Source organism: Cryptotermes secundus, unplaced genomic scaffold (assembly GCF_002891405.2).
Source record: "Cryptotermes secundus unplaced genomic scaffold, Csec_1.0 scaffold24, whole genome shotgun sequence".
Classification (NCBI taxonomy): Eukaryota; Metazoa; Arthropoda; class Insecta; order Blattodea; family Kalotermitidae; genus Cryptotermes; species Cryptotermes secundus.
The window spans coordinates 239,236-265,363 of NW_019718270.1; the positions used below are offsets into that span (position 1 = coordinate 239,236).

Sequence of the window (26,128 nt, forward strand, 5' to 3'; positions counted from 1 at the left end):
GGAATGTACCGCAGTTTTAAATGCGATTCCACAAAAGGAGTACAGTGACTGTTTTCAAAAACTTTTCAATCGATTCCAGCTATGTATTGATTCAGAAGGAAACAATTTTGAATAACGAGTGAAATTTTGAAAATAATTCACATCTTGTATTTTTAATGAACACAGTCCTAACAGAACCTGGACACACTGTGTATGTCTATATGTGTTTATAGCTTACTACATTCCTGTAATCATTTGTGATCAGTATTTAAAGATAAGATGACAAAGTTTTATCAACTTATTGATGTTTGAGAGCGTGAAACTAAAACTAACTCCAATGAGTGAAATTTTCAGGGCCGTGCCATAGTTCAAGCGGTTAGTCGCTGGCTTCCTACTGCAGCAGCCCGGGTTCAATCCCGGGTGTGGTCGAGTGGGATTTGTGGTGGACAAAGTGGCACTGGGGCAGGTTTTCTCTGAGTACTTCAGTTTCCCCTGCCAATCTTCATTCCACCAATTGCTCCACAATCATCCTCACCTATCATCTGGGGCTGGTACAATAGGCCAGAAGTGGCCGCAGTACAAGGGACTTAGTCCCATCCCACTAGCAATAAAAAAAATCCCCATTTATTTGGCTTGGCTCTTGTGACCACTGCAATATGGCTTGTATCCTTTAATCCAAGAGTTTTGAACACCATTCACCAAAACATGGCTTATGCTGTACAGTTCTTTAACAACCCAAACTCTCTTTGGGTGAAATTATGATATTCTCTCTAACAGCTCCCCACACTATTGATATCCATATCATCATCTAAGTTTCCTAAAGCTGCGAACCTATTCAAGATTTTAACCTGACACTCTTCTCTGCTCCCCCCACCCCTCCTTGTTTAGTTTCATGAGAATGAAGCTCTCTGTATCAAATTACTGTGTTGGTCATTTACTTACTGCCAGTCTTCATAAGTTCTTCCAAAACATAATGCTCTCTCCAAATTACATGGTGTAAAAACCAAAAGTCAGTTCACTTTACTGTCACCATCACCTCAAATCCAACATCTTTCAGAATTATTTAGATTAAAACAACATTTATTTTTTGGTCAGATTAAGGCTAATAAATGTAGTTAACACTGGCATGTCTTTTTGTTTGAATTCTATATAAACCCATTTAAGATTCTTTCGATTTCAGGTACAGAAATATTGTACCCAATGCAAACCTGAAATGAGGATGTGACAGTACAGTATTTTGGCACAAAATCTCCAATTTTTACCATAAAATCAAGCCAGAATTCTTAATATATTTTACTGTGTTTCAGCCTTATGGCCATCATCAGGTATTAACACAATTCACACTCACCTTCAGCTCATCTGCTGTCCTTGCCTACAATGGCCAGTGTTCTTATTTGGGAATAATTTTCCAGTCTGAATCACAATAGTCAAAATAAGGTAAAACTGTCTCTGTGCTTAATTAAACATGTATAGCTCAACCTTTGTTGACCTCAGTACGAGACAGTAAAAATAAGAGCGTATACAAATATACTCACAGTGTATGGTATAAAAGTAAAAAAGTAAAAGTAAAGGTATCCCTGTAACAGGCCGTGGAGGCCCATAGGGTTGTGAGAGGTTGAGGCTCCCACATTTTATAAACAATCGGCTCACAAATGGCTGTGAGGTTGTCAGCCTTATGTGCTGGCCGCCCTTTACCCCCAGGAATATTCCTGGTACTTATTTCTGTTACAGGATGAGTTGACCCCAGGGCCATAGTGCAGTTTAAAGGGTTAGGTAAATTGAAAAAATCCCCCTCATCCGTGTACTCCCAATGTATGGCATATTGATACAAATAACTGTGTTGATGGAGCCAAAAAACAAAAATTGTCTCACACATAATACGGTGTGATACAATATTCTTAATGTGTTATTTACCTCTCCGGCTCTTCAATGCAGCAGAAGTCCTGGTGCCCTTATGGTCAGGATGCTGAGGATTCCCTGCTAATCTTTTGGCTGGAACATCTTCCAGCCCCATGCATGCTTTAATCAGTTCTGCTGCGTTCTCTGAGCATTTCCTTTTATTTGGCCTCTGTTCCTCTACTGTAGTTACACTTGACACTACACTGCTCTCAGATTCTTGACGCTTTCGTTTGCTTATATTTGTGGAATTACTTCCTCTGGACAGCTGTGCTCCTAAATTTGTGGGGCTTGGTTTGGATGTATTGCGGGGAGATTCTGAATGATCTTCCTTTGAACCTGGACCAGCTGGGCTTGATTTTGGGGTATGCTTCTGGTCAGGGCTATGAGTATGACTAATGCTTCTCTGACTTGACCTAGTATTCCTGGTGCTTAGTGAACCACTTCGCCGAGCCTCAGTATCTGATGGAATCTCAATCAACAACTGTTCTAGCAAAGACTTGGGACGAGCAGAATGGTGTTGAGATTTGCTGCTACGAGCTACATAGGTGTGATCGTCATCGTCGTCATCATCATCATCCTCATCATCATCATCATCATCATCATCGTCGTCGTCGTCGTCATCGTCATCCTCCTCATCATCATCACCTTCACCATCACCGCTACCCAACCCCTCTAGAAAGTGCCCAGATGACATGTCACTTCCACCACCACTGCCCACCTCAACACAGAGTGAGTCATCTGCTTCCAACCTGCCCTCCAATAAGTCCTGCTTTCTTTTCCTTTTCCGCCTGTTGCTAATGATACTTTCATCTTTCCTGTTATTATTCCGTGACAGAGTGAGATCAATTTCATCATCATCAAGAGCTGCAGGGGAAGGCGTATCTTCTCGGTGCTTTTCAGGGTTGGAGTAGGTATATAGGGGTGGTGTGATGCGTATTGGTTGAGGATCTTCTAATGTTGGTGAGCCTGGGCACCCATCTCTGTCTTCAACAGAGTGCCTATCTCCTGAGGCAACTACAGTGTTTGATTTCTTGGATTCCCCAATAGATGTCATAATTGCAGATAAGTTGGTGCACACTGTGGGTTGAACAGACAGAGGTAAAGACTGGTTGGTATCAGCAATTACAGAATTGCCTGATGAGGTTAAAATACTTGAAGCAGATGAAATAGTAACAGTAGCAATTGTTGAGGCTCCAGTAAATGACGAAGAGCCCATTTTGGGCACGAGGACTTTAACAGGAGAAGGAGGAAGAGAAGATGGAATAGTGACAAGTTTTATGGGAACCGTTTTTGTTACTGAAGGGGCACATGATGTACTGGATGAGCTAGCTGGTGCCAACAAAGACACACTGACAGAGGTACTGCTAGATCCCAGACTGGAATCTCCGCTGCCAGAAATCTGTGATTGCTGCATATTACCACAGTTAACAGCTTCTCTACTGATCACTGTGCCTCTTTCAGCAGATGATGCCAAATTTTCACTGACATTACTATTATCTGATAACTGCATACTATTTTCATTCAATGATTTCCCATCCTTCTCCTGATCATCAAAATTACATTTTTTGTTACTACCCGATGTTCCATGTGTGTCTATTCTGTTCTTCTTCTGTGTACTCAAAGCATTAACTAAACACCTATCACTGTCTGCACTGTTATCACCCTCAATCTTCTTCTCAACCAAACAATCTGACTTTGAAGTTATTCCTGGAGGTGGTTCAGTATTTTCTATGGACTGGTTTATAATGTCTCCAGATGATGTTAGATTTGAATTTGCTGAAGATACCGATGTCACCGTTGAAGGCACTGCAATAACTTTCTTATTAGAGTCTGCAGACTGGCAACATTCATTGTCCTTTTCTTCCTTACGGCAAGGACTTTCACCTTGATTGGGAGACTTCTCTGAGAGTGCATCCATTGATTCAATACCAGAGTCCTCCCCTTGGGTATTGCCCTGTTCTCCTGTCCCAACCCCAGACGGACTTTCAGCACCACCCCCACCACCTCCATTGCCACCACCCTGGGTTTCAGCCTGGTTTCCTCCTGATACAACAGTATCACCAACTGCTGCAGTCAAAAAGTCACCAGAATTCACATTTTTTTCTTTGTTCTCTATTAATCTTGTGGTGACTTGGTCCACAATACCGCACTGTTTCTTCCGTGGAGGTGGGCCATCCTCCAATAGTCTCTGCTTCACCTTTGCTTCCGATACATCTAAGTCTCCTACAGGAAGAGATGTAGGTGAGGAAGACTTGGCTAGAGCAAGACGGTCAATAGATTTGGGATGAGACTCTGAATGCTTAGGAACATCAGAAGCTGTTGCTACCATAGCAATAGCCTGAAGCTTGGCAACAGTGACTACATTTCTTGAACCTTTACACTGTTCTATGCTTTCTAATTTCCTCTTTGCTATGGTACTATGATTTGGAAAATCTTTTTGCTGAGAATGTTCTTGTTTCTTGGTAACACAGTTTTCTGCTACAATAGCCTTATAGGTTTCAACTGACCGAGGAATCCTGTTCACATTTGCTTGCAGATTAATCTTGCTACGGTGAACAGATGACACGTCATTTGATAGTTTCTTTAGAACTGATGTCCTATTCACTTGTGTTCCTATCTTACTCTGCTGTAAATCCACCGCCTTTCTTGATCCTCCTTTGTTCCTTTCTATGACATGAGATGTAGAACTATGCTGCTTTTCAGCAGCAACCCACGAGGAAGATGAAATGCTTGGGCTAGATGGAATAGTGGATGATGGCACTGGATGAGAAAGAGACTGCTGTTTTAGTGTACCAGCTGTCGATCCGCTAGGGATATTGGTGTACGAGTCCTGAGCATGTTCACTGTGAGGGTCCACAACTGCAGCTGTGTTGCTAGATGCCACCTGGGAATTCCCTCCCATTATAACGGGACGCGATTTCACTTTCATGGATAATCCACCCTGAGAATCTGAAAATAATGTATCAACAGATAGTAAGGTTCATTATCAACAATATTAGACAGTGTAATGTAAAAACAGAGCTGTTTCATCATCTTTACAGCAATCTAGATAATCCAGAAGCATGCATCATCCTGTACCAGTAAAAAAAACAGCCTACAGTTCAAACTGCAAAATTCATTTTCAAATATTCGCATTACACTATTTCATCTAACAAAAGATACTCTAACTTCACAAATGTGTTGTTCAGTATGAATTTGATGACACAATCCAAGAGTTATGGATGCTACTGACTGCCAGAGTACAAACTGTACTGACCTAGAGGAATTTATTTTGATGTATTAAACAAATGAATAGCCATGTTCAAAGAGACCTACAATCCTGTTAAATATGAAAATTTTAAAAAACATTGCAAAGAATTATCAGATCAATACTTCAAAAATACTCAGACAGTAAACAGTGAAAACAAATATAATATCCTGTTTTGTAAAACTTCTGTCTTCCTGAAAGTTCATAATATTATAGTTAACAGATTTTGGGTTTTGCATGCAAAAAGAAAACTTAAAAACCAAATAAGTTCTAACTATTACCCCACCCAACACCCACTACTGATTTATGATTTTTAAAATTTGTTCATCCCACTGAAGACCACCACCACCTTTGTTCTTTAGAATTTCCTATGTACATGTGGGACACAAATAGTCAAACAGTGATGCCTGACACTGGACAGTAGAAATTATTAGTTGATGTTTAGTGATAAACAGGATTCCCTTTGTATTGGTAAACAAGGTGATGAAAGAAAGCATCTCAGCAGAGAGCAAGGTGGAAAACAAGAGAGAAATTACAGAATGATAAATGTGATCAGGACAGTTCTTATGGAAACAGTCTATGGCGAAAATCAGACTAGCCTCCAATAGAAAACTGCATGAGATGTGACAAATTTTCTCATTCTAATACCAGGGAGTGAATAAATTCATTTGCATGCACAAGTTCATCTCACAAAACATAAAAGTAAAAAAGTAAAGCTATCCCTGTAACAGGCCGTGAAGGCCCACAGGGTTGTGAAACACAGAGGGTCCCACATTATCTAGGCAATCAGCTCAAAGATGGCGGTAAGGTTGTTACAGCCTTATGAGCCAGCCACGCTTTACTCCCCAGGAAAATTATTTAATTAATTCCTGGTACTCATTTCCGTTAGGGGCTGAGTCGATCCCAGGGCCATAGTGTGGCTGGAAGGATTAGGTCAATTCTCACAAAACATAGAGTACATATATACTTAAAATCTCTCAGAACACATCACATTCTCACATAATAGAAGCATATGAAAAAATAGGACTTCTTATTAATATAAATCATGTATATAATGTCACAGAAGCACACACACTGTTTGACTCAGCTTACATCTGCTAGCAGGAATACTTGTCTTACATGCCCCATTACCAACCATTAACCTAATGCCAATATCAATTTCATGGATTTTTGTTTTCTTGGGACTGGGAATCTTTGCTCATGAAACAGCAAAAGCATTTTTCACCTGGATTTTTCTTAAAATAAAATGTACCTAAATAAATTATTTATTTATTATGGCAATCTTATGGAAGTACATTCCCACTGTAAAATTTTCTATCAACACAGCTGTGGCAATGCACCATTATTTTAAGAATTGAACACCTGCCAAGTACTTAAACAATACTGGCCACAATGTGTACACTGTAAAATTGGTTATGATCATTTGGCACACAAGTCACAGATGGAGAGAACTGAAGAACACCATAACAAAGAATATGCAGTGAGTTTTCTAAATAATGTCATCATGAAGTACATTTTAACATTTATGTTATGCCATCAAACTCTTAAAATATGCTATCAAATTAGGTGTGATATTCTTCAGCAGTACAAAAGTAATAACAAGTATAAAAAATATGGGAATTTCATCTGTGGCACAATTAGGAACTCAAAGCTGAAGTAAAGAACCCCAAGTTTTATAGCCTCCTGCCTGATGGCTCTACTGGTAAGTCTAAAATTGAGGAAATACGTGAAAGTTGGTAAAGCTATTTCAGTAAACTGTTGTGTTAAAAGGGCACCACAGAGGAAAGTTACTTATCAGCAGCATAAGATGAGTTTAAGAGTCTCAGACTTCACAGGAATAATAATCAACGGATAGTAGGCCCTGGCAAAGACTGAGCTGCCAACATCTACAAACATTAACTGATTACCAACAAGAATCAGGAAGTTGTAAACATTTTAATTCCTATGTGCTGAGCTGCATACAAATTACAATTACATAGTTCATTATGTTTCCCAAGTGGATGACTTATTTATTAATCACCAGGGCCCAGATTTTGATAACATGTCATCTTTTTTTCCTTCTATCCTATGCAATGCTCTTAAATATATAAATCTCGGATATGAGCTGCCGGTTACAGAAATGTAAATTTTAGAGGTAATTTTCTGTCATTCTTTTGTTTTAAGGTCATATTCTCATTTTGGGGGTAATTTTTGGTGCTTTTAAGGGTATTTCTTGTCATTTTTGGCCATTTTAGGGAACTTTTCTTCATATGTTTTCTGAAATGTGAGTAGTATGGAAGCAAAGTGTTCTTTCTCTTTCTCCTAAGCACCCTCTACAAAGGCCATAGTATACAATAATAGGTTGTAATCCTGGCCCATCCTTTCCGTTCATTTCGCGGAAGTGCTGACAATACATATCATACAACAGGGTATGGCGATGACTACTCACACTGCGGGTACGGCGATGACTACTCACACTGCGGCTCTTTGTACAAAGCAATTTGCTTAGTTACACATGTTTCTAGTCAGAATCTCTTGCTTCATATGACATTGTTGTTCAATAAAACTCCTTCTGTCTTCAGTACCTCGCCCTTAACCGTACAGATAAAGATACAGTTGACGAAAGGTTCTCGGTGAGAAAAGTTCAGTTTTGTGTTGCACTAGAGTGATTAATTTGATCGCGATGCCAAAAGCAAAGCCAACTAAATCGTATCATTTAAAGCAATTTGTAGCTGAGTTTCTCAAGATCTATTTTCAACTGATGGTGACATTTTATACTGCAAGATGAGTGACACAAAAGTAGTGGCAGAAAAAAGATTCATGGTACAACAACATATCGGCCGTGACAAGCATATACGAGCAGTGCAAATTTCGAACAAAAAGAAACCTGTTCAAATTTTACTGCAAACAGTGTTCATCTGGAGGTGGAAATAAGTCATCAGATATTTTCACAGATCTGTGTGATGCTCTGGCATCCGCAAATATTCTATTTTGGGCTCCAAACAATGGAAAACTGAAAAATTTTCTGGAAGTAAACTGTGGCCGTTCTATCCCGGATGAATCCATACTCAGGAAGAACTACCTTTCCCAGTGCTACAACAGTATCCTGGAAATGATTAGGAATAAAGTGCATGGGAAGGTGATTTCCGTTTCCATTGATGAGACCTGTGATATGGAGGCTAGCCACATGGCAAACGTCATCATTGGAACCTTGGAAACTGGCGGACCAGGTGAAATGTTTCTGCTTATGAGTGAGGTGCTAGAATCTGTTAATCATTCCACAATTTGTAAACTCTTCAACAGGTCGATGTTTCTACTGTGGCCAGAGGGTATACGACATGACGTCTTGCTTTTTGTGACCGATGCAGCCCCATATATTGTAAAAGCAGGCAAGTAAATAAAGTCGTTTTATACANGTATACAAAATTGGTGCACGTTACTTGCCTAGCTCATGCACCGCATAGAGTGATGGAGGAAGTGAGATCAAAATTTCCTCAAGTGGATGCTCTCTTGTCGAGGACGAAGAATATTTTCATAAAGGCTCCAGCTCGTAAAATGCATTTTAAGTCTATGGCTCCTGGTGTTCCACTGCCCCGGAACCCATCATAACAAGGTGGGGAATGTGGATTGATGCTGCAATTTACTATTGCGATCATTTTCAGGTAGTGAAAAACACTGTAGATTCAATGAAGACGGAGGATGCGAGGGCAATTGAAGCTGCTCAGGAACAGTTCTCGTACATCGAAATGGAAGGACGGCTGGTCTTCATAAAGGCAAATTTCAGTTCCTTGACAGAAGGAATCCAATGTTTGCAGGAGAAAGGAGCAACGCTAGAAGATTCGCCCCCTCTGGTGAAAAAAATAGCCATTGATTTGGAGAAAGTGTCAGGGGACATTGGTAAAATGGTGTCAAGAAAAATGAAAAGTGTTCTGGATAAAAACTCAGGTTATGAAACATCATGCAGCATTTCTCGAATTGTCAGGAGAGTCCTTTAGCGCTTTCAGTATTGAAGAACTTACTGCTAGTGATTCGATACACTTCAAGTATGCTCCCACTGTGTCTGCAGATGTGGAAAGGAGTTTCTCTAAGTACAAGAATGTGCTGTCGGACAATAGGCGCTCTCTCATTTTCAAGAATCTCCCCATGTTGACTGTCATCTATTACAACTCTGAATGAGGTAAGACTTAAATGTTGGAATACATACCGTATATGTACATTTGATAAGCGTTCTAACACAACAGAAAAAATTGTATTAAAACATTTAGCTTCAAATTCAATCAATATTGCTTAATTTTCAACATAAAAATGAGGACAAACTTAAAAGAGTAAAGATGAGTTCAGTGTTAATAAAGATTAAAAATACATTTGATTTGTTTCATTCTGGTCTGATACACTAACAATATTACAAGTAATAAAACAATTAGTAGATATTCTGACATATTACATTTTTGGGTCATATTTTAGGTCATTTTTCTGGATCTTTTCAGTCATTTTTTAAATATTTTCAGGTCATCAAAATCCGGGCCCTGCTAATAACTCTTTATCAATTTTAGGGACGTTAAAATGAACTAAGGAATGCTTACTAGCATGCTATCTGCCAAGATTCTAGAAATTCCACATGTTCATAACGTTCTTTGAGTGGTCAATAAAGTTGGGGCTCTTAGAGAACTTGTTATATATTTGAAGTTCTGTGATGTTCATCTGTAATCTACTGCATCACCAGGAAATTCAAATGAATCAAGCCAACGAAGAGGACTTCTGCAGATAAAACATGACTACCATTTCATATATATAACTAGGACCAGTAGAGAATGACGTTTTGACATATTTTAAGAAATTCACCTGACTGAAATAACACAGAAAAATTCAAAATTCAACCCAGGCAGAAGGACTCATTAAAGTGTAAATAAAAGTCTTGAAAGCAGGGTTTTCTTATACCATCACCTGCAGACTACCTGCTGCCTGTTCTGTCTGACACTGTCTCATGACTGACTGGCAGTAAATTGATAAGTTTTGGTGAAAATAAGACTATTTCCCACATTTACTACCTCATTTCAAGACAGTCACTTGAGAAGGCTAGGATATTAAACACATCCTAAGCAATAGGTACAACAGAGCAATGTTCCAGAGAATGAAACTTGGGCAATTACTTAAATTTGTTTTGTCACAAGAAAACAGATTCACGTTCCTCAGAAAGATAATATAAATAGTTGCTGTCCTCCCGAACTTCAGCAGCACCTCATGACAGAAGATTTAGTAAGATGATCCTTACAAAGAGAAAGCTTAGATCAATGATAAATAATGACAGTTGAAACAATCTGCTACTGAAAAAACTGAAGGCCCGCCACTTATACTGTTTCAACCATGTGACACTGGTCACTGGTACTCTGCAAGCAAAACAGAGCACCACATAAACGAGCACTATAGTAGACTCCTGTTATGAAGCTTAACCTTTGTAGTGAAATAAACAGTAAATCACAAAAGTGGGCTGGGGACAGCCTTCAGCTGACACCTGCAGATGTTGCTTGGAAGTGGTGCAAGATATTTATGGCTTGAGCAGTGCAGTGCTGCCATGTTTTACAATTTCATCAAGGAAAATGAGTCTGAAAATTGCTGACCAGGTGGTACATAATCAAGGTAGGAGAATTATATACAGTTTACTTCAGTTTTTAAAACAATGAAGCATAAGTACAGAAAAGGATGACAGAGGCATCTGGTGTCAGGAGAAGCACGGTGCAAAGGACTACTAAAGAGGGCAACGTTCAAAACAATACCAATGGAAATGTATCTTTCTCATAATACTGTAAGACAAGGGACAATTGTTACAGATACCAATAACTTTCGCAAAAACATTTTAAAGAAAAAAGTGATGTCATATTATGACACAGAACAGTCCTCCATAATAGTCCACAAATGAACTATACTGCCAGAGTGACCACCTTTGTCAGTGAAGTTAGTGCCAATTTTTGCAGATTGAGGGAGTCGCATGGTCAGGACAACGGATTCCCACAGCCATTAATCTCAGTTTTCTAGATCGGGACACAGGACATTATCCTATACTAATGCAAAACAGATGAATGATGGTTGTGGTGCAAGGGCTCATTAAGACCCACCCTTCATTCTTTCATCCATCTTACACTACAGAAGCCATCACTGATATGCAGAACCTGATAGAAATTTCAGAACTCAACACATCTTTGTGGTGAATTCTTTGCAGCACTGGTTTCCAGTATAAGAAACTGAAAGATGGATGCAGCATTCTAATTAAATGGAGATATCACTGCTGCTTGGACAGTATTCCTACAGAGGATAAGCCTAATGAGGGGTTAAGGGAAGAATTATTCTGTATCTCGACAACATGTGGGTTAATCAGAACCACACTTTCCCTAAATGCTGGCAAGATTCTGAAGGGAATGGTTATTTAAAGTACACACTGGAAAAGGAGGGTGTATAATTGTTCTGCATGTGGGATACACACAAATCAGATTCACTGATGAGTGTAAACTGGCATTCAGGTTGATGCAAAATCTGCACACATAACACAGATTACCATAAAGGTAAGAATCCAGAGGTATTCAAAACCTGGTACATGATATTCCTAGATATGCCATACAAGAGACAACTGATGCGGTAACTGTAACAGAAAATACAAGCTATCATTCCGTTCTTCTCATGATGGCTCTGACCACAATCTCAAGAGAATACAAAATTATTAACTGGCTATAGAAGAACAATGTTTGCAGTGATCTAAGTCACACCAGGAATGGACCCCACACCTTTGTAGGTATGGTGAAACGAGTGGAGAAATGTTATAAGCTCAGGGTGATCACAAGCTTCAGAGGACACATAGTAATTCATCTCCCACCTTACATGAGCACTTATAATCCAACAGAGATCATCTGTGCCCAAGTTAAATGTGAAGTTGATAAAAAAATTTAAACTTTTAATGTGGTTGACATTGATCAACAGTGCCCATTACATCATCTCACTTGTGAGGCAGATACATGACGAACATTTTGCAACGGAAATTGCATGGGCCAAAATCTTGAACAAAACTACAACTTACTGGATGACAGTGACCCCAGCAAAGATGAAGGGCTCACTCAACCTTTGTCCAGTTTCTAAGTTCACTTGGCAATAATACCTGTCAGTTTGGCCCTGTACTGCATGACCCAACTGAAAACAACCAAAAAGCAGACAACTGCCAGCCCATCCCACCCTGTGGCATACCATCCTTCTGACTGGTTTTTACCCAAGCTACATAAGAAATGGAACTATACCACAATTTGTCTGCTGGATGTAAGAAGACTGGGGTGAGTGTTGGAATTAGTAAAACTTTTGTCTGTGGTGACAGCATGGCATGCACATTTCACATGCACGAACACTGATTTTTGTAAGGGGGGGGGGATATCCACAACTACATCTCAGATAACTTTTTCAACCCCTAATCATAACAATGTAAACTATATATCCAAAGGAAGAGCAAGAAGACTTCATACATATTCTGGTGTTAGTGAACTGTTCAGGTCAGTGTAATATGCATTATGAAGTTGGGGAGGGGGGTTAATTGTGTTAAAATTTTAAACTATTGGGCATCCTTTGAAAATTTCATCTCAGAAGGTAATGGATGGACGAAGTATCTATGTAATGAAACGTGGTATTGCAACAGGTCTACAGTATAAATGTGATCTGTTATAACCCATTTTTCTACACAAAACTGAAATCAATGTTCATGTCAAAAAATTGGTATGAGGCATAAAATGGTGAGATCTACATTTCATCTGAAATGAGACATGCCAATATGGTTAATATTTAATAACATGTAAGGAAAAATAACGCCAGACTATGCACAATATATCTGTAGTAAGATTAGTTCTGCAACAGATTTGTATCTGCAGTAAGGTATGGAAATACACATGTGCAAAATACAGTATGACCCATTTGGGTATGGATAAAAGTAAAATGTTATGAAGTATGAACCATTAACTTTTACTGCTTAATATCTGGCACATGAAGGTCACAAAGACAGGAGATTTTATCTCCAGCTGATCTGCCCATCAGCATGTACTTATCTTGTTTCTTGAAGCATGTGGTACTGCTTCATTATGGAAAATTATATGGGAACTTCTTGTGCACCACAAACACAGCACAGCTCATGTGGCAGTAATGTATCATTCTCAAATATTACATACCACACGACACACTTTGCTTCATGCTGAACACCTGCTGCCATCTTTACACCTCCCATGAATCACAAGAAACATATGCATTAATAAACTTTTTTTTTATTGCTAGTGGGGTGGGCCATCTGGCTCAGGATAGGGACCAGTGGAGTGCTCTTGTGAACACAGTAATGAACCTTTGGGTTCCATAAAATGCTGCGAAATTCTTGAGTAGCCGCAGAATTGGCGGCTCTCCAAAAGGGCTCAGCTCCATGAGTAAGTGGGGTGGGACTGTCCCTTGCACTGCGGCCACTTCTGGCCTATTGTACCAGCCCCAGATGATAGGTGAGGGTGATTGTGGAGCAATTGGTGGAATGAAGATTGGCAGGGGAAACTGAAGTACTTGGAGAAAACCTGTCCCAGTGCCACTTTGTCCACCACAAATCCCACTTGACCTACAAACTGTATTAACACATAACAAAGTGCCATATGCCACTTACCGCCTCCTTTTCTTAATACTTTATTTTTATCCACACCCAAACAGATCATCTTGTATGTATGTGCACTCCCAGTTGCATAGTTCCACTCTTTTGTTTACTAAGCTACTGAAGCAGCATCCCTCTCTGTGAGATCTGAGGTTCTCACACCAGTATCAAATTTATGATTTTCTGGTTTGGTATGCCACATAGTTTCACAGATGGTGCCAATGTTTTGGAAGAACCTACTCTGTCCATTTCAGGGGAGAAGATGAGAGTCACAGGGTCCTCCAAAATGTTCTTACTCATCTACAAAACTACATAATATCATGTCTCCAAAGACAACAATCCTGATAATTCCTGTCACTTCAGTTTTACACAGGTTAGACAATTATATTATGAAGATTGTACAATGGAGTAGAAACGTAACAGTAAATGTTCTGGAGCTGCCGTTAACACCTCCATGAAGGTTTCATTGCCATCATCAAAGGTAGATGGAACTACCTCCGCTCTTGTAGCTGAGCAGTCTCTCTCTCTTACTGTTTCTTTCCACTACACTGCTTCCTGTTATTTCACTGTCAGACTACCAATTCCAAAAGGATCAGAATGGACCATGCGTTCTAAAAATAGTGCCTGAGTTTGAGAACATCAGAGGGAATAGTCAAACAATTCACATTTCTTGCTACCACCACACGGATCACCATTACTTCTTTGGGTATGAGTTCATAGAATAAGCTTCACTCACAGGGTCTGATTACATAAAGGTTAAGTATTTTACACTTATTACAATATTTGCCAGGTATAACCTTACACAAGTCACATGTTGAAACCATTTTTGCATGGTGAAGCTATCATCCTATAGTACCTATCGCTAGGCCCAGTTTATGCATTAGGTGTAAAATTCTGATAATCTGTCTTTATTATGAGGTCCACTTACATCTGGTGAAGATCACCACAAGGAAGAGAAGGGCTGCTCTGGTGGATCCCATGCTGTTGGTAGTTTCACTCCTCATCCCTAACCTACAGTGTTAGGATGCTCATGGCAACAGCCATGTAATCTTTACTACTGAACACTCAGAATATTACTTAGGTGTTTGAAAGAATGTCCCCCAGACACTATCCTAGATTTTTCTGATAGCTATTCTCTCACACAAACAGCTTAAGGCATTTAACAGTTGTGTTCTACTTACTCCGCATTTTCCCATGCCTCGGCTACTCTGTTCAAGTTGCATACTGTTACATATTCACCAATACCACCGTTCTACATCTACTGTGCTACAGCTGATGCAAGCATCATTAGCTTCCTCTATTACCCCATTTCTTAATGAGGGTTATGAAGTGCAGTTTTTCGGGGGTTCTGAGGTTTACAGCCTCATGATGCCCTAAAAGGCATGTATCTTCAGTCTCCTGTTTCCTTCTGTTCATCTACAAGCAGTTTTTGCTTGGCTACAATGACAACACTGAAACGTGTACATTCACTGGCTTATTCAGCATCCTCCCCAGTAATATGGTTGGCCAACGATTACAAGACAGAATCTTTCATCACCTTTCTTGAGGTCTTCCTATGCAACTGCTACCTGTGATCTGGTATTTTATGTCCATTCTTAGCTTCTACAGATACCATTAACACAACAAATCCAAAGATTCTATAAGTAATAATAATACAAATACTACACAACCAGAAATATTTTTATAAAACACAATGAGATTGCTACATGAAATGTTAAGCCGAAGACACCACTTCCAACATAACAGCTCAATATTTACCTGTTACATAATTTTATTTCATTTTAATGTTAACAATTTTGTCATCTTTTTCATTTCATGCATCCTGCTGTGTTACAATATACAACCTCTTTATTACAACCGTCACAACACAACAAATATCAAGATAAGTGCCTAGTTTCGGCTATCAATAGCCATCATCAGGCAAATACATGGTTAACATATATATATCACTAAACTGCAGTACTAGTAAAACTGGATACATTATTATTAATTATATAAAACACTTGACATAAAATACAATAAATCAGATTATATAAAACAGAAGTTATAATATAAAACACGAATAAAATTCTTAGATTGATGTTTTGTATCATCTAATCAGTCGCTGGTTTTTTAATTTCGTTGCATTCCCACGGACAACTGGAATACTCTACATTTTGTGTATGTAAAATTGTATAGGAGGCTCGTGATGTAGATGTAGTAAACTAATGTTAATTGTTTAGTCGGTGTCTCATATTACAAAAGTATTGTCCCTTCTGTAGGGAATGTAAACAAGTCATTGTTTACATTCCCTACCAACTAAACAATTAACATTAATTTACTTCATCTACATCATGAGCCTCCTATACAATTTTACATACACAAAATATAGAACATTCCAATTTGTCCATGGGAACACAACGAAATTACAAAACCAACAACTGATTCGATGATATTAAACATCAATCTAAGAATTTGATTCTTGTTTTATACTATAACTTCTGCTTTATATAATCTGATTTATTGTATTTTATGTCAAGTGTTTTATATAATTAATAATATTGTATCCAAATTTACCAGTACTGCAGTTCAGTGGTGTATATACGAAGGGGGACCCAAAAATAACCGGAAATGACCTGTTGCACGCGCACGCTTTGTAGTTACGAGTTGTGCTGCTAGGTGGTGTTAGCTGGGGGTTTCCCGCGACTGTTAGTGAGCTGGCGTCAGTCTGAGTTAAGTGGTTTGTCTGTGGTGCTCTGTTGTGTGCGTTCCTGTTTCAACCCTTTGGCGATTAGTGAGATGGCCGACCAGAAGGAACAAAGAGTGTGCGTGAAATTTTGCTTTCTGTTAGGGAAAACTGCACGTCACTCTTCAAGTCGCGGCAAACATTCACGCTGTTTTCTCTTTGGTCATCTCCGAACAAGCGAGGAACAAATTTTGCAGACACCCGTCTCATGTGCAAACCTTCGGTTAAAATTCGCTGGACCGTGCTCCATGAGATGTTCGTTTCCTCAGAAACTTGGTCAATGGTCTTTTGACGATCTTCATCAATTTCACGCACACTCTTTGTTCCTTCTGGTCAGCCATCTCACTAATCGCCAAAGGGTTGAAACAGGAACGCACACAACAGAGCACCACAGACAAACCACTTAACTCAGACTGACGCCAGCTCACTAACGGTCGCAGGAGACCCCCAGCTAACACCAGCTAGCAGCACAACTTGTAACTACAAAGCATGCGCGTGCAACAGGTTGCTTCCGGTTATTTTTGGGTCCCCCCTCGTATGTTAACCATGTATTTGCCTGATGATGGCTATTAATAGCCGAAACATGTAGCAGAGCCGAAACTAGGCACTGATCTTGATATTTGTTGTTGTGTTGTGGCGGCTGTAATAAAGAGGTTGAATTTTGTCATCAACACGACTATTTGTATGAAAAGATTAATTTAACAAAAAATATTAAACTGCTTCATGAAACTGAGAATGACTTATAGTCAAAACATGTATACCACTTAGTCTGTGCTTCCATGCAAATTCATGACATTTCTCGGCCACACAGGGCCATCATCAGGTATACATGATCTGTGTAAACTGTTACACTGTACTGTAATACTATGCAGCCCATCAGGCCTGTACATATAAATGTTTATTTTTTTAAACAACCAAGCTGATTTTTGCCAAAATAATTTGAAAAACTTATAATGGTGTATTGTGTCTCTCATGTTCATCCCATTTTGTTGTTTTTGGGCACCCAATGGAACCATTGCAGTCCACACTGGAGCACACATAACCAAGGTACCGTGTACAAAGAACGTACTGCTGTCAAAAAAGACAGAACAAAGAAAGAACAGGACAACACACAACATGTCATTTTAAATTGTTCTCAAATTATTTAACCAAAAACCAATCTGGTTTTTAAATATTAAACTTTCATATTTACAGGACTCACTAGCTATATACAGTACCACACTACAGTGTAACAATTTACACAGATCATCATACATACTTGATGACAGTCCAGTGGGGCAAAAATCATGTAATGTATTTTCATGGAAACACAGGTTAAGTGGTACTTACATGTTGCAATTTAAGACTGCTTATAGCACTAACTAATGCAACAGGATGCTTAAATACGGTATAACTGTAACATTAGACTGTAATACTGCATTTGTGATTAATATAAATTATTTATCCTGTTGTGTGAGAGAGCACTGTGTTATATTTTTTGAGGCTGGCCAACCATCTACCCTCACTCGCCACCCCCTGCACCAAATACAAACATGTTAGCAAAGCTTTATTTTATTATTGTACTCTTGTTTTCCTTTGATTTATTTAGATGCTATCTCCAAACTGACAGGACCTTGAACAAGTGTGAATGGTATGGTCATGTGACTTCAACTTCATTCTAACAATGATACTATTATTAGGGTTGTTTATAAAGAAGTCACAACAGGAAAGCACACGGGAAGTCTGTACAGAGGACACAACTCAATTCCACAGCTACAGGTGTTATAGGTTGCCTCAAAACAAAACTGTAATCTTACAATATTAATTTAGTTGGCCAGTGCACACACTTTTATAAATAAAGAAAGAAAGAAAGAAAGAAAGAAAGAAAGAAGCATAAAATTATAGTTGGCACTTTCCTTCAAGCAGAATAACTGTAAGCTTCTCCTTTAGTACTACAAAGGTTTAATTCTACCAGACTGTAGTACATTCAAAAAGTTATCAGATTCCTCAACTATACGTACCCATAACACCTCCTGTGAGATCCTTGTTACCTTCTGGGCTTTGTCGTCTTCTTTTTTCATCAGAAGCACTGTTCCTTACACCATTCTCACCCCTGCCATCACTCTCACTACCTCTTCTAACTGCAGCAGTCTGAGGCATACTCACTTTACAGCCTGTCCCTACATTCTTCTGCAAAGAATCCACCCTTTCCGACTGTGACTTATTATGTCGAATCAGTGATGGGGATGGGGAACGTGGTGCTTTCCCACTCAGACTGACACTATTGGTAATGTTTTGGCTAGATTCAACTTTCCTACACCTGGCTGTATTAACTGGCAAACCATCACGAACCTGATTGTCTACTATCCCACCACCAGATAACAAGCTCTGCTCTCGCACATAAGAACTTTCTTTTCCTGAATTACACGAAGATGATTTCTTTCTAGAGTCCCTTCGCTTAGCTTTACTGCCTACACTCACGCCTGAAACTTTGTGTTCAGTTACTGATGCAGTTGCCTTGGAACCTCCAGTTCTTTCCTTCTCTATTTGCTTGCGTAAAAGTGTGAACTCTGGATCTTCCATTCCAGAAGGAAAATTTTTTCCTGACTCCGCTGTACTACTGCTGCTTGACATTTTCCCTCCACGCTGCTGCTGAGAACTCACTCCTGATCCTGACCCTGCAATTTCACCCGGTTCGTTCCTCATACGAGCCTTCAATGGAACATCATCCAAGTCCCGATCCCGATCACGTTCACCACCTCGCTTATCAGAAGTTTTCAGTTTTGTTCTAACCTTAGGAACAATATCTGATCCCACCGTCCGTTCATTTGGCATCAAAGTACTCATGTGCTGCTGTCTCTTTGTAGATGACGAATCACTTGCACTGGTTTTTAGAAGAGTTTTAGTTGAAATTTTACCACTTGAGAATGTTTTCCCTGCTGTAACAGGTATTGTTGTCGTATAAATATTTGTGGGAGGTTTCTTTATTCTAACAACAGCTCCTGCCCCCCCTTCCCCCAGTGCACTGTCTGTTCCCCCTGTTCCCACCAAGTTTGCACTGTCACGAATTTTTGATGAACGATTAATTTTTCCTGACGATGATGATCTTTTACTGGTAGAAGATGGCACACCAGATTTACCTACACTGCTGCTACCACTGGCACTACTACTAAACACATCCTTGTTATGCTGCCACTTCTTACTGCTTTCTTTATGGGAACTCACAACAACAGCTGCATTGCGACCACGAAGAGAAATGTGTAGGGGAGGAACTCGTGGCTCTTCCCCAGTCTGACCAGGTGTGCTCATGCCAACACAGCTACTGACACTAGATGGGCCTGTTGTACCTGCCTGTCCACCTGCAGACCCACCAAACAGCCTTCCACCAGCAATGGAACTTGAGCGCCCATCAGTTTTCCTGGCTGCTGGAACATTGACAAATGAGACATCAACTTTGTAAGCTGAAGTCACAGGTTCACTTTTTTCAAGCTTCAGCCGGAGTTTGATCTTCTCTCCTGGGCCCCCTGATTGAGCTGGAAGTTGCTGGGTTGGGCTGCATGGTTTCCTAGGTCTGTGATGGTGATGCCGAACAGTTGAAGAGGATCCGTCACTACCAGTTGACCTCACAGTTGCCTCAGAATCAGACTGATCTGTTGTAGTGGTTGTATCAGCTCTCCTGGATATCGTACCTGTACTGCTGACATCATCATCATCATCAGAAAATAATGAGTTATTAGATCGATCATTTAGAGGAGAAGGAAAGTAAAAAAAAGGATCATCCAAAGCTGTATCACTGGGCTTAGAATTTGCCCCTGTTCCTGAATTGGAGGGGTTCTCTGCCTCACTTTCAGAACTGCTCTCTTCACTTGGCATTGGTTCCAAGTGACCTGTTAAAGGATTAATGAGGAACTGCCGACGCTTGCCTCGAGAAGTGAGAGGTGGTGATGAGGCAGGAGGACTGGGAATAGGTTCTGTTGCTTCTGCCACCAGATGACTAGTATCTTTGAGAGCCTCTCCAACTTCTCTGCAACCCTGCTGATCCTGTGAGGATTGTTGTTGTTGATGTGGAGTTATGTAATGATGCTGAAACACTGTTCTTTGTTGCTGGATCATGCTAGTATTATTCTGAGGCTGATGTTGCTGTGATGGCTGCTGTGCTATCGAATGATTTGCTGTGACAAAACTCTGTTGTGGTTGTCCAACTCTGGCTAGCTGCCAACCACCTACAGAAGTATTCTGACCAGTCCCAACTGCTGTGGAGGAAGTTAGCATTGTACCTTGTTGATGGCGCACTGGCTGATGTACTGGTTTGCCAGAACTATTTGTGACCAGAGCTGATGAATTACCTACACCACGAGCATCTCCATAAGGCCGTGAATAGTCACTGGTGCTCAGGCCATAAGTTAAAGGTTTCACTTGTGGCTGCTGCTGAGTCTGTTGTTGAATCGCTCCTGGGTCCTTTGTTGGTGGCTGATGCAAAGTTCTTTGTTGAAGCTGCTGGTGTAGCCTTGCCTGTTGATGCTGCTGCTGTTGGTGGATGCGGGGGTATGGAGGAGGGTTAGAGGCTGACTGGATCCCAGGACCTTGAGTAAAATGTGGAGACTGCTGACGTGCGAGTACAGTGTTCCCAGTATTCCGTGATGTCATGACTGTACCAACACCAGCTGCCATGGGTGTTGCTGAAGTCTGAAGCCTCTCAAGGGGCAATGGTCTCTGTTGCTGTTGTAACCTAACAGACGCTGCTGGAGACTGAACCACCTGTTGTGGTTGATGATGTGTGACAGGCTGAGCAAGCTGCTGAGTTTGATGCTGTTGTGACAATGATCCTGCTTGCATCTGATGACCTCTTGATGTGGATGCAAATGCAGATTGCTCTGGTGGGGTTCCTGTGGGATATAACTTCTGCTGGAGAGCTGATGTAGATGGATGATGTCGGGGATGAGGTGAAGGGACTGTTGAGATGATCTGATGATTTGAAAGGGTAGGGACAGATGCAGAAGCTGCAACGGCAACAGAGTTTGAGACTGCCTGCTGTACTGGAACTCCAGAGGGCTGGTGACTTGCAGCACTAGATTCAGAGATTCCATGAGCCTGCTGTGGGTTAAGTAAAGTCCGATGATGCAAGCCTGGAGAATCAGTACGAACAGATGGCGGAGATGGTGTAGAAGATGTGGAGGAGCTGCCAACTTGATAAGACGACACACCAACTGCATTAACAAAGGCAGATTGCTGATGGGAAGCATGGTGGTGCAACTGCTGAAGCTTGCATGAAGTGGAAGTAGAGTCTGTATGTTGGTGGAGCGTGTTGGTACCCACTGGTGTTGGAGGTTCACCTGGTCTTCGTCGCACTGAAACTTTCTTCATTTGCTGCTGCTGCTGTTGTTGCAATGACTGTGGCTGTGAACCTCTGACTCTGCCAACTACTGCTGGCTTATCTCCCACACTTGAGATACTCCCTGGCGGAGGAGGTAGCATTTTATTTGCTCCTGTACATAACATTAACATTTTTGTAGTAACATAAAACACAATATGAAATAATCAATGTTTACGTCTTTAAACATTCCTACTAAAAACTGACTAAAAGATTTGTAAGGAGAACTGATCAGCTGTATCTAATTACACTACAATGTTTGGGAAATATGTACCAAATATGACCACAAAAAAAGGTCATAAAGGACTAAATAGAAGATAAAATTGATGTCATATGCTGGTAAAACAGACATCATCACACAAACACGAATATTATTTAATAATTATTAACTAACTTCATGGAGCACAGTCCTTCCTGAGAAACTGACAGCTGCTGAGCTTGTACATAAGTGATCTGCTTTTTATGGAAATCCAATGCTCATTAGTGTTCACAAGAAGACTTCTGGACCTTATCCAAGGTATGAACACAGTCCACACATGCACACTCAAGTTATGATGGATTTTAATACTAGGTGGTTCAAATATGACCGGGATTTATTTTTTTTTGTAAACAAACTGTGCAGCAGCTGTGCGACCTTGAGAGAGTGAAACCACAACCTCCCCTTCCCTCCTGTTAGGGTTAGAACCTGTTCAGTCCTGTCTGGAAGCTGCTAGAGTGATGAGTGAACAGAAGGTACTGCGAAGCGTGGAACAACACATTGCGATCAAATTCCTGGTTGGAGAAAACGTCCCGTCCGCTGAAATTCACCACAGACTCCAACAACAGTATGGGGAAGAGTGTCTCTCACGGACCCGTGTGTTTGAGTGGTGTAAGTGCTTCAGAGAGGGCAGTGTGCGCTTGGAGAATGAACCGCATGATCGTCAGCCGCGAACATCCATCACCAAGTCAAACATTGATCGTGCAGACGCACTTATTCGTGAGAGTAGGCGCATCTCTATCAAGGAACTTGGAGCAATGCTGTCCATCAGTGTTGGTAGTGTAGAAGACATCATGAAATACCACCTGCACTATCGCAAGGTGAATGCATGGTGAGTACCACGCACTTTGACGGACGTGAACAAAATGGTGCACATGCAAGTTGCCAGTTGCCTCCTACAGCAGTTTGAAAACGAAGGTGATGCATTTTTGAAGTCTATAGTGACCACCGATGAAACGTGGGCGCACTACTTCATTCCCGAGTCCCAGCAATCATCACGCGAGTGGCGGCATACCAGTTCTCCCAAACCCAAGAGAGAGCGGAGGAGCTGTTCGGCAGGAAAAGTGATGGCAATGTTCTTCTGGGACTGGCAGGGGGTTATCCATGTAGACTTTCTGACAGATGCCAAACCAGTCAATGCAGCTTATTACACAGACCTCCTGGCAACAGACGTGAAGGAAAAGATCCGATCCAAGCGGAAGAGAGGTGGAAAGCAGGTAGCCTTCCTTCAAGACAATGCATGCCCCCATACGGCCAAAACAACAATGGAAACATTCCGGAAATTGAAATGGAACCTTCTGACACATCCACTGTACAGTCCCGATTTGGCACCAAGTGATTTCTACCTGTTCGGAAGGCTCACATCAGACTTGCAAGGAATGCGGTTTGTGGACGACGCCGTCATCCAGAATGTTCGGGAGTGGATACGTCTCCAACCACAAAACTTTTTTGAAAAGGGCATCAGGATGCTTGCAGAACGTTGGGAAAAATGTGCTGACAGCGGAGGGGAGTACATTGAAGACTAACATGTGCAAGTAAGTGTTTGGCAATTTTGGTTTAAAAAAAAAGAATCAGTCACTGTCATATTTGAACCACTTTGTATTATCCTTCCATCTCTTTCCAGATTTCACATGTTACCTTATCTCTCCCAGTTTCCTCACTAAAATTTTGTATGCATTCTCATCCCACCCACCAAATTCATAATAAACTATCATACCTGAGCTTGCTGTAGGTTGACAGACACCTGTGGATCCATCATTCTGCAGCAAATTTACAAGCAGTGGACTTGACAATGCCACATTGTTGGTACCAACAGTCCTAGGGCCAACTACCCCTGGCTGCTGTGATGGTTTATTTGCTGGACAATAAGGCTGGCCTGCCTGAGGTTTACAAGGCTGCACTGATGCTGGCTGTTGTAAGGCATTTCCACTAACACTTCCACTAGAACCTTGAGTGGGTGTAGGGGAAGAGCCAGGATAAGGAGGGGGTGGTGGCGCTGCAAAACTATGATGGTTAAAACTCCCTGTTCCTGTGGCCACAGGTGTGGAATTATGATGGTGGTGATTTGACTCTGACACCCTACTCTGCATAGCATGTGCTGCATGATTCATGCTTGCGTAAGGGAAGGGTGCATGGTAATGATGTGCAGAACCCCGAGAAGCTGAGGCCATTACAACAGACTGTCCTGCTGGTGGTATCACATTAGGGCTAGGCACAGAATCTGAAGGAGGTTTGGGTGGTGGAAATGGAGGAATGGGGTCACCATCTGCTGGCGCCACAACATTTGGGCTACGAAATTGTTCTGTGGAAGGTGCAACTCCAGCAACTGTAAAAAATAAAAATAATGCATTAATATGATACTGAATTAAACTGAATTTTATTAAACTAAACTACGAGGGCAAATCAAAAAGTCTTTTCCCTTATGTTTTTTTCATCCACAATAATACATGAGGCATAAAATACATGCCACATGAGGCCTGGCATTGTCATGGAGGAGAACCATATCGTCCATGAGAATCCCCAGATGCAACTGCAGTCATTCCAATGGGAGATTATGGAGCATGCACCGTATAGTCCAGACCTCAGGCCCAGTGATTACCACGTGTTCGGTCCAATGAAGAAGTTCCTGGCAGGCCAGAGGTTCATTTCCGACGACACGAAAACCGCTGTCTAGCGGTGGTTCCATGCTCAACCAGCCGAAGTCTACCACAGCGGCATCTCCAAACTAGCGGTGTAATGGGACAAATGCCTGAACTGGGGTGGTGACTATGTGGAAAAGTAGTCAAAGGTACTTAGGACACTTCCTGTATTTTGATTTCCCTGTACGTGTATTATTGTGGCTGAAAAAAATAGGCGCAAAGAATTTTCGATTTACCTTCATAAAACTAAACTGAACTAAACCAAACCAAACTAACGTCAACTAAACAAAACCAATAAACCAACCCATCATACAAGTTATTCCTCCAGGACTTGACAGTCATTCATATTGTGGCATGTGGACACAAGGCTAGGCAACGACAGCAAAATAAGCAACTATACAACAGCAGTTGCTAGGTAACACCTTTGCCAACAAACATAAATGCAACAATTCCATGGCTAAAAGATGATACAATGATGGAAAGTGCTGTTTTCTACGCAGACTGTGTCTACGCAAACTATGTCTCTTCTAAGTAATATACTTCAAGAATGTTCTTATTATAAAAGTTTTCGTCAAACATCTATTTCGACAATGGAAAATTAACAACTACATATAGTGAGCACCATAAATGTTTTAAGTGTATATAGTCTTATAAAAACATTGACGTATAGCTGGGTTCCTGATCGTAGTGATACACCTCTGATGATGATTCATTAAGAATCGAAACATGTTAGGTAACTAAGTGCTGAAGTGGTGAAGGCATTATATGTCACATTGGACTGAAATAAACTTAACTGTAAACTTTCCTAAGTTAGTTCAATCCATCTGACACCTAAACAACCTATCAATTATAAGTTTATACCTATTATTCAAATGTTGGCAACATCTACCAACTGTTACATTCCAGAAGACAGTACTTTTCATATCAATTGCTGTGAGAACCTCAAATACTGTGGGAGAAGTGGAATTACCTTTAGGCCATTAAAAGGTATGGGCTGCATGTGTCTAACGAAAGTGAAACACATCAGGGAGTTTGATGCCAATGAAAAATGTATTCCAGGTTGGGGATACCAGTAGCTTTTCTGATGAAAACAAAGGTGTCCACATGAATATTCCAGATATTTTCAAATGATGAAAGAGCTTTACTTTATTGTACATGAAGTATACAACATGTATATAACACAGTTTATATTATAAAATATTTCGTACAAAAACTGCTAGTTTATAGGACATGAGAAAGGCCATGGAAATCCTACAATGGACTTTAAAGGACAGTAGAAAGACACAAATGAGGCCTATTTCTCTAACAGGAACAACATATTGTCATGTACTAGTGACTGTACACAGGGTTTGGACTAATAATTGGATTTACTGAACTCTTGAAACTAGCAACTGCAAAGGATTACAG

General features: G+C 40.6%; 1 protein-coding gene across 6 annotated transcripts in view; it reads right to left on the bottom strand.

Annotated features, from left to right (window-relative positions):
- The window catches only part of LOC111866191, a 78,180-nt gene that overhangs the window by 20,958 nt on the left and 31,094 nt on the right, over positions 1-26,128 (bottom strand). For all 6 annotated transcript variants that reach the window (XM_023855278.2, XM_023855361.2, XM_023854948.2 and 3 more), the window contains exons 6-8: positions 23,800-24,408; positions 18,477-21,941; positions 1,894-4,827 (exon numbers count right to left, since the gene is read on the bottom strand). In XM_023855278.2, coding sequence (XP_023711046.1) covers positions 1,894-4,827; positions 18,477-21,941; positions 23,800-24,408 — 7,008 coding nt within the window. The remainder of the gene's footprint in view (positions 1-1,893; positions 4,828-18,476; positions 21,942-23,799; positions 24,409-26,128) is intronic.